General features: G+C 34.4%; 1 protein-coding gene across 9 annotated transcripts in view; it reads left to right on the top strand.

The window, feature by feature from the left end:
- The window catches only part of STXBP5 (syntaxin binding protein 5), a 114,857-nt gene that overhangs the window by 81,942 nt on the left and 22,645 nt on the right, over positions 1 to 10,270 (top strand). For 2 of the 9 annotated variants that reach the window (XM_054819751.1, XM_054819750.1), the window contains exons 20-22: positions 3,968 to 4,033; positions 7,549 to 7,608; positions 7,702 to 7,749. In XM_054819751.1, coding sequence (XP_054675726.1) covers positions 3,968 to 4,033; positions 7,549 to 7,608; positions 7,702 to 7,749 — 174 coding nt within the window. The remainder of the gene's footprint in view (positions 1 to 3,967; positions 4,034 to 7,548; positions 7,609 to 7,701; positions 7,750 to 10,270) is intronic. The other 7 variants (XM_054819759.1, XM_054819757.1, XM_054819758.1 and 4 more) reach the window with 5 other exon arrangements.

Below are 10,270 nucleotides of genomic sequence, written 5' to 3'. Positions count from 1 at the left end.
ATTTTTCCCTTCACTTGTGTTGCAAGAATATGATGTATGTTTCTGTCATTTTTTCTACTCAGAAAAGAAATTCAGATTCCCGTCTTAAAGCAGCATCTATTTAGAGACAAGGCTCTCTACACTAGCTAGACTGTAAATTGTCATTTCAGGCTAGCTCAACAGATACAAGCTCCCAGTTGGGATCGTGTTTTGGAATTTATCAGTGATTCATACCAGGTATATTACTCACATGTTTTGGGTGGCAATTTATAGTTTGTGAAGCATGCAGTATGTGTTTTGTGAAGGCCTTCTAGACACTGTTGTCAGGTGCTTGTCAAGGATAAAAATAAGGTCAACCTTTGCCTTCAGGTCATAATAGTGGGGGGAAACAAAAACAACCTGAGCCATGTGCCAAAACACAGATGTGTAAGTAAAAGCTTCATAGTGTGATGAAAACTCTATACAAAGTGGAGGCTTACATTGTTTAGAGACCTTTGCTTCATATACTGTTTGCTAAATATGACAGGAGCCATTAAAAAGGAAGGCAATATTGGTACCAAATTATCAAACAATGTGTAATTTTATGACCAAACACCAAAACTTATGACAGCTGGTTTTTTTCCTTGCTTAGTGACATAAGTAAGTTCACATAGGACACCAGTCTTAACTCTTTTGCAACTTACTGGTGGTGGGAATTACAAGGTTTTGTGTGACTTCTCAAGTAGTACAATGTAATACAACTTTTAATAAGTTAGTACTACTTAATTCTATCAGAGACACTTTAGGATTCTGACAAAATAGAAGCAGTTCTTGCATGCATGTGACTTTTCCATTTTTATAATACATGAAAAAGCCTTTTTTGAATGTAATCTACAAAGGTTTCAGAAGTGGAGTTGAATCAAACCTGAAGAAAATATATGCCTGGGGTTGCTTGTTCTAGTGGTTTTCCCTGTCCCCTTTCTCCTTGAACTGGATCTGGACATGAAGTCTATTCAAATTTTTACCTTAAATGTCAACTAAACTAGACTAACATCAGCTGTGACCAAGCCAAATCCAGAACTGAATCAGAAAGTTTGATTGTGGGGTTTGGGGGTTTTTTTTACTCCATTTTTCAGGTTAATTTTTTGTTCTAACTTTTGTATCTTCATATCAAGCTAAAACTTAGTTGTAATTTTTAATTAGGCTGGTTTCCAGTCAATTTGTAGTTTCTTTAGAGGTATATCTGCCTAAAGCTTATGTGAGAAACTAATAAATATCTTCTGAAACTTACTTTATGCATCAGTTAATTTCAGCAGTAATTCTAGGGAGTCTTTATCGCACCATGGTAACTATTATTAATTTATATATCTTTAACGACATTATTTGATTTTTTTGTTCACTTTTGGGTTTTTCAAATTTCTTGCTACTAGAGTTCAGAGAGGCAAGCCTAAAAGTTTATTAGAAGGTCACTTTTCCATATCTTTTTATGTTCTAGTCAGGTTGTAATCTTTGCAGTTCTGAAATGGAAAATATTGGGTCAACTTGCTTTTGTAATCCATAGTAATTTGTACATATGCTGTAAGCCTGAAACTAGAGAACTCTTCCAGGAGAGCTGTCTTACTGCCACTGTGCACACGGCTTCTATCAGGGTACCTGGGGTTGTAAGATGAACAGCAATAACAATTGTTATACTAGTTTCTTCTCATTGGTCATGGACAGACCCTCATAGTTCACAAACTTAACTGAGATCACTCTTGTTATTCCCTGCTTAGTTTAATTACTAATACAGTCATATATAAAATTAATTTTTATCTATTCCTGTTCCTTCTTTCTCTTAAATAGCAGCAGTGATGGCTTACATTTCCAAGGCTCATGTGCCATAATGATTGTCATAATGCCCACTTACTCTTTAATTTTATGGATTAGGTAAGATTTATCCCACTAGTGTATAGGTTTATGATAGAGTATTTTGGGGGTTTTCTGTTGGATCAATTGATATGAGTTACTCATTAAGATGATATTAATCAAATTGTAGCCTCAAGACTTCTTACAAAGAAATCAAGCATGCAGGTGTGTGACTTCATTCTTGCCTAAAGACTATTCCTGTCAATGCAGGATTTCACTTCACAGGAAAACTAGTGTGAGAAGTTAAACTCTTCCTATGAAGATAATTTCCTCTTTTCCCATAAATTCTTTAAGTTCCTGAACTGCATGTTTGGATTTGTGCAGTTTGGCTCCCAAAGGAGCATGATCTAGAAACATAACTATTTCTAAAAGCACAGTAAAGGTTTGTCTTCCCAACACTGCTGCTATCTAAAACTTGTATTGCTTGTTGGGAGAGGAGCACCTGGATTTTTGAAAAATCTTTTTACACAAGCCTGTCTAATACAAACCATTTAGACTCCCATGCATGTTTAAAACTCTGCTGCTTTCAGAGGTTAAATCACGCTTTGTTAGAGAATATGTATCATGATTATCCCATAGTGCTCATTGATTTACTGATAAAGAAATAAATTGCTTTTTTTTCCTCCTGTGTAGTGGAAAGGTATAGCTTCCATCTGAGATTTTACCATACATTTTACAATTGAAATCAATTCCAGGACTGTTAAGTGTAGGCTTTAACCAAGCCTTAAGGTTATTTGGCAATTTCACACCAATCCTAGTCACAGAGTTTTGAGGTTCAAGCTCTTAGTAATCTTGGAGCATGAGGTACATGCTCTTAGTAATCTTAGTCAAGACTGTTTTGCGTAAGTGAAACTGCGTGTGAATGCAACATACTTTTAATGTGTTCCACATCGATATGATATTTCAGGAGACCCTTTTTTCCTTTAAATGATAAACTTCTGTTTTAGTATTTGGAAATTCTAAAGCTTTGATAAAGAGTAGTACTGTTCCCATATTATTTTATTGTTGTCTGTTAACAGATATGTACAGATGTGCTAGTGAACATGTAGAGTACAGCTGTATAAACAGGCTTTGCATGTGTAAGCTCTTGTTGCCTTAACCATTACACCTCTCAAGCTTTTTGACTACTTGAAATATTTGTGTGCATGCAAAAACCTTTCATTTTAACAAATATTTCTTAACTACTGTTAGGTATTACATGCTTGCTTGCATTAGTATCACATCATGATGTTTCTGAAGGAAAACTTTATTATATAAACCTAAAGATGCATTACTAGCCTTAATACAATAAAATTCAACTTTTCTTAATCATGGGCTGTCTTGACAGCAGTTTCTTGTCAAAAAGGAAAATAGAAAAATTCCTTGTATACTTCTAGTTAGTGCTGTGGAATAATATTTAGGACCCTTATGAAGCAGCTTTCATCTTTAGCATCTGATTTGGACTCCTATGCTTTATTTCCTTCACTGGAATGGAAGGAATGAGCTTGTAGATATTAACATATTGCAGTTGATCAGGTTTGATGTGAGAATTTAGTGAAATTCCTCCATGTAAGGAAGAACACTTTCATAAGCACCCTAAAACTTAAATTCTGTACTGGACATCAATAAGGAGTTTTGCTGGAAAACAAACTTGGCAATGTAACAATAAATACAAAGCATATCACTAACAGTGAGAAAATAATTTGAAAAAAGGCACTGTAGTTCCACACGTCATACTGCACACGTGATTGTAATCTTCAAGATCCTCTTTCATCTGACTTTCTTTTGCAATTACATTTTTAATATAACTCTAGGATTTTTCAATCCAGAAATTATATTTGTACAGCATGTAAATAATTAACTGTTCTGATAAGTCTGTCTTGCTGAAAATATGGTGGTTTTCACTGAAATTTAATGAGGAAGTGTATTTTGTAAAGAAAACTTTAATAGGAAGAAGTGACTCTACAATCACTGTGGGTAATGTCTAAATTTAAAAAGTAGTATGTAACAGGAATTCTATCACAACTGGCTGGTTTCTAGCTAATAAGAAATGAAATTCCTAACTTCAGTGGAAGAAAGGATAAAATAGCAGCTGTATTTATTATACACTGTTTTTGTGTTCCAGCAGGTCTTTGTGATATTAATGAAGGTACAATGGTGCCGGAAGATCGCTGCAAATCACCCACTTCAGGTAATCATAACTTTCTCTGATTTTTCAGCTTCTTATTTGCCCAGAAGATGGCATGCTTTAAGTCAGTGTTTACTGGTTAAGTAATTATATAAAACCTGTTGTCTTCTCACAAACTGTTAGAGCTATCATAAATTTTGCTGTGTTGCACAACTGCATTTTGAAAACAAGGCTGATTTAAGAGATGCAATAGGAATATGTCATAATGATGAGTGAATAATCTGAAATATTTATGCTTCAGGGACCATACTGCACAATGGAATTTTGAAACACTTATGAGATGCACAAATTCCTGTAATAGTGCATGTGATTGTGTTTGAGTCCTAAAAAGTGGTGAACATTATTTCTGTAAAAAGAGCTGGTTTACTTCTGCTTCCTCATAAGCGGTAAATTACTACTTTTCTTTGTAATCAAGAGGTCTTCAGAAACTGGCATCCCTACAAAGTAGGAATTCCCTACTTAACACCTCCCCCTTTTTTTACTTACCACTACTGTATGTGAATATTTTAAATGAAAGCTTCAGCAATATGTAGTACTAGTTAGTATTTTGTTTAATATTGACTAGTTGAGGCTATAGCCATGTAAATACTTCATAGTGCATGCCAATATATAGTATTTGAGATTATTATTTCATGTAGTAGCTAAAAACTTATCACTTATCTTCACCATTACTCTGAGCGAATTTTTGAAATGTCACTATCTTTTACTCTTTCAGTACAGCTTTGAATGAAAAGGACAAAATTGCCTCAAGTACCTAAAGTAGTACGTGCACTCTACAATGTAGTGCAAAATGGTAATCAACGTAGGAATCTAAAGGTAGATTCCTTGTCTGTTGTAGCCTGTACCTATCAAAGCCAAGTTGAAAGCATAACAAAACAAAATATCTTGTTTGTAGCGCTAGTAGAAATTTAACATAAATTTTAATTTCTGATTTGACAACTGCTGTCTTTTGATGTTAACTTCAAATTGTGCAAAACTCATCTAGGTCAGTTAATGTAATTTTCTTTTTTGCTAAACCTTTCTTAGAGTAAATTAGATTTATTATATTAAAGCAAAATTTGGCTGGAAATTTTAAAGTCTTAAGATGTGCTTTCATGACAAACCTGTGTAATGATAAGTATTGGCATGCTGAAGTTGTCAACATCTTTAATGCAAGCATATTTTGTGGTGTTTAGAATAAAGTTCATCTTTCCTATTTAATTTTTAAATACTGACACCCGTGTCTGTAAACAACTTGCTGGGCAGTGCTGCAGTTGCAGTAAATCACTTTCTCTGTCAAGATTAAGGAGGCTGATGATTCTTACTAAGGTATTTGAATTTGACCAACTTAAAGTCCAGGCTAAGTCTAGTTTCTGATAGACTACTATAAAATATGTACAGTGAACAGCTAATGAGTTGTAACTCTTAATTTGTATCCTTCTTCCCCTTGCTCCAGCATTGCTCAAACATCAGCCCAAACCACTTCCAACTGGTGCTGCTAAAACTTAAAACACTGTATCATTTGAATTAGAGGATTTCTTCTGTAATCTGGAGTTGGAGTAAAACTCAATTCACTGTTTTCATTAACAATGCAATGAAAGCAAGCCCAAAGATGAAAAATCAAGGTCTATATGCAAAAATCCTAAATTTAAGTTGCTTCCCCTCCCTCTCTGTTTACCTCCCTCCTGAGTTGTGTTAGGTGAAGTAGGTTAAAAATTACTGCAATTTGGATATTTCTTTAAGAGGATCAAAAAAGGAGGAGACTTAAATAGATGAATTCGAATGTCCTGAAAGAAAACGGAATTGGGGAAATTCCTGATTCTGGAGAGGCAGAACTCAAATTGGAGATTGATTTGACTATTTTGAAGACTATTTTGAAGTTAGCTCATATTAGAATAAAATCTATAAGTTTGGAGAACTGAGTATTCTGTGAAAAAAGTATATAATGTCTTGGGTACACACACAATACTGAAGAGAAATAAGTCTAAAATACCAAAAATAGTGAATGCAGAAAAGATGGAGGGGAAAAGCTGGTGTTGCATTCCTCTGTAAAACAGAAACTGGAAGTCGCAAGGTGGGACTGTGCCTGGCTTCCCTTGGTTCTGCCCTCTCCTACCAGCTCTTGGTGAATGAGATAAGGTTCAGCCTACACAGGCTTTTCCAGTGTTCCTTTGAGAAAGGTACTTGGCGGAAGGCACCTCCCTGATATGGAAATCATTTGGTGATCTTTGTGAAGAGAGAAGAGCTCTGCAGTTTCTTAGGCTTGGTTTAAGTTTTACATCTTTCCTGGGCAAGAGCAGAAGACTGAAAAGCAGCTTGAAAATGGCATGCTTTTTTTCAGAGATGAGAGGACATTTTTGGGAAATCAGCTGCACAGTATTGGTGAGCTTGAGATGCAAGATAGAGGCTAGATTTAAATGAACTTTTTCCAGTCTAGGGGCTCTCTAGTTAAGAGGAAACTACACTAGCACAACAAGTTTGCTTGTTACTAGCTTTAAGATTGAAGGATGGGATTGGCAATTGAGTGCATTATTGGCTTTGACTGTTGCAATATGGTCTGTAAAAACAGACCAGCCACTGTTTTGGGCTGAAGTCTCCATTCGCTTAAGTGATGTAAATCTTCTACCTCTTCCACCTTTCCATGCCCTGGCGAAGAGAAGTGGAAGCTAACTTCCTCCAGTGGGAGGTTATACAGTTAAGAGGACTGTGAAAGGGACTACCTGCCTATGCAAGTTGGGAGAATATCCTACAGCTTTAATAACACAGAACTATAGAAATAACTGTGCAAATGCAAGAGAAATAACTTTATCTCCTGCTTTTTCTACAGAAGTTAAATGGTAATAAGCTTAGGCTCTGGGAGCATTTATCTGACCCGTAAAACACTTGTGAGTTTGTGTTCATAAGTGTCAAGGTTTGCATTCTATTCTTATTGTACATTTCCACACTATAAAATCCAATTGAATTTGGCATTTTTTAGTTGAACTATGTTTTGCTTTCATGACAATGGTAAGTGTCAAGTTGTGGCCTATAGCCACCACTGTTTTCTCTGTGTTAAGGATTCAGAAAAATCCCAGGTGGCAGCATTAGCTCAGAGTTGAAGAACTGTGGCCCAACAATGACTTACTGGATTGGAAAAAAAACAGTTTTCAAAACTTGACTTTACTGTTATGGCTGTGTTCTGTGTATCATAATTTAAGTTAATATTTGTGTCTGGATCTATGATTAGGACAGCAATCTAGTTACTCAATGTAAACATTTTATTCAATTAGGGAAATATTTCTAGCTATAAACTTGCACTGTGCTACATTGTACATTGTATTATAATTTTTGTGGTTAATCTCAATATGGCAGTATTCCTGTCATAACAAAATAATTTGTACTTTATAGTATCTAGTGCAAGTACAGAGAATACCAGTATCAGTATTTGACATTTTAATACATCTTTGTATCTTCCTTAAACTCAAAGCTTGTATTAATACATTGGTTTTGTGTCAAAGATATATGTTTGTGTATACATTTCATTCTGTCTTCACTCATAGGTTCTGGTTCACCAAACAATTCTGATGATGATCAAAAAATGAATAATTTTATAGAAAAGGGTACAGTATTTTTCTTTTCTATAGTCTTATTTTTCTTCAGTTCATCCTTTGATACACTTAGATTGATCTTTTTTATTAAAATATTATTTACAGTGAAGACCAAAAGCAGAAAGTTTTCCAAGATGGTAGCCAATGACATAGGTAGGAACTAGAAAAATTCTGCTCTGTTCCTAATCCAGTGCCTTATTCTATGCAACACTAACCCAGCAGCAAAAACCAAAATAAAATTCAAATTTCAATCCATTAAGTTATTAATTTTTCATTCTTTATGCTAATTGGTAATTCTTTGGGCTGTCTCTATACTAAATATGTTGGGCACAATGATATTTTTTATTTTTTTTTAATCAAGGATATTGGTGGTTTAAATGCTCTGATTTTACAATTGCACTTCTCTGTTTTCTGAATGGGTGAAATTCTAATCTGTACTAAGAGTTCAGTCTATGCGAGTCACAACACTATTCCACTACTTTTGCAAAGGTACACTTTCTTTGAGAACATGTGGCTGATTAAATTTTTGTGTTGCATTCATAGCCATATGATCAGATCTCTATGTGACTGTGGTCAAGATAGAGGTAATATCATGTTTTCATTTAATCACCTGGAGGTCATATATATATATATATATATATATATATATATATATATAAATACACCCCATTACTGTTCCAGAACTATTTACTTTTCTGCATCCAACAGTGACACAATACCCTACCAGCTCCAGACTTGTATCTTAAAAATTTGGTGACAAAATTGTCTTGGAATATGTTGTATGCAGGTAGATTGAACCCTTTTATGATTGGAATGGAAATTAACTCTGCTTCTGACAACTGGGTCACTAAATAAATGAAGACAAGAGGCTGTATGCTTTAATTTTGGGAAAGGGACTTTTCTTCCCAAACTGGGATATGATTATTTTCATTTCAGGATTACTGTGTTAATGGTTCATTTCGTTTTCATTTAGTACATTAGTATATCATTGTAGGAGGATTTCATTTTATCTCTTTAGTCAGATCAAAAGGTTGAAACTATATAGTAAAACTGTTAGCTAAACCACTATTTCATAGGTTGTGTTGAGCCATAGGTTAAAACTAGGGAGGAAGTGATTTCTTTTCCTATAGTGTCCCTTTGATTTGCTGTTTGGCACTTTAACTTTTATCCTAAACCATTAAACACTTTCTTCACAATTCAGTAATTGAGGAGAAGAGTCATTCAAAATTCAGTGAGATAAATATGAGTGATGAAGTCGTCTTTGGAATCTGAGGTACAGAATGAGGAAGAGCAAGAATATTCCCTTTGCTCAGTACTGTGTTGAGCCCTCCTTGCCGTGATAACGGAAATGTTAAGGAAGATGAGTTCTGAGACTGTGGAAGCATGAATATAATTCAAGAAAGTAAACGGCTGTCAATATATTATGTCAATTCATCTGTAATTAAAAAAAGATCGAGTATCACTTACATGAGTATTGATTAATGTCTTCTCCTAAAGGAAATTCAGGCTAACTAGAAACTTACATTCAATTCTTCTAATGAGAAAAACACGTAATCTCATGCACGTTATGTCCATGCCTGTTGATGAGATAATGTTTCTCTTTTGTCCTAAAGCAGTTTCTTCTGAACTTAAGACAGCCTATCTTATGCAAAAAATAGTATCTTTGATTGGCACTTCATTATTTTTTCACTTTTTGCAAAAAGTAATGTTACAGTATTAATAAAACATGCTAATGAAAATTTTATAGAACTATTGACATCTGTTTCAGCTTGAAGCCTTTCAAATAAAAGTATTGTGAATGTTTTTTATAGCTAAAAACCAAAAACATTTACAAGTAATGCATTCTTCAGGGTATAAGTTAAATGCAGAGTTGAGACAATAATGCATTTGACATGTAATTCATAAGCGTCTCCCAGTCAGCCTGTACTGTGATTTGTGTAACTTGCACAATTTATTGGAAGATCAAAGGAACTTAATTATTTCATCTTCATGCTGTTAGTTTTGTGTGGTTCGATGCAGTGCAATGAATGTTTGGGGGTTTTTCACTGCCGTGTTTTCTATACCTTATCTGGCATGTTTACTCTGCATGGCTCTTTCTGAACTTACATTCTAAGGTCTTCCACATAAGCAAAACACCTCTTTGGTGTTAATAGCTGCATGTTTTTGCATTTCATTTTTTTAAACTGAATTGACAACTAAATGTGAATGCACAATGAGTTTTGTAAAATGTGAGTGTCACTTAATATCATTAACTTCATGCCGTATGAAACAAATTGTTTACCATCAACTGTGTTCACATGAATGAATTTGATGTAGCATGGTTGTAGCTCTCTGTACTGGCATATAGTGCAATCAGTTCAGGTTCTTTTCATTCATTGTCAATGTGTGAAATGTAACCTTTCAAATGGATTGTGAAACAGAACAAGAATTATTTACATTGATAATTTCAGTTGCTGTTAATAAGTCCTGTGGTTTTTGTCACATGGGAACAGTAAGTAAGGGAATACTGCTTGCAAAGTGAGAAGTAATTTCATTTCAGTGATAGGGAGATAAGGTGGTATCATGAAGCCATTGTCAATTTAATCACTTTATTGAAACTTACGTAGAGAGATCTTCATTTCTACAGTTTTCTATCATTAGTGACAGTATCAGACAAGGATTCTTGCATCACTAA

Source organism: Grus americana, chromosome 3 (assembly GCF_028858705.1).
Source record: "Grus americana isolate bGruAme1 chromosome 3, bGruAme1.mat, whole genome shotgun sequence".
Classification (NCBI taxonomy): domain Eukaryota; kingdom Metazoa; phylum Chordata; class Aves; order Gruiformes; family Gruidae; genus Grus; species Grus americana.
Note: the sequence above shows the minus strand (reverse complement) of the source record. Positions and strands in the feature narration are given on the sequence as shown.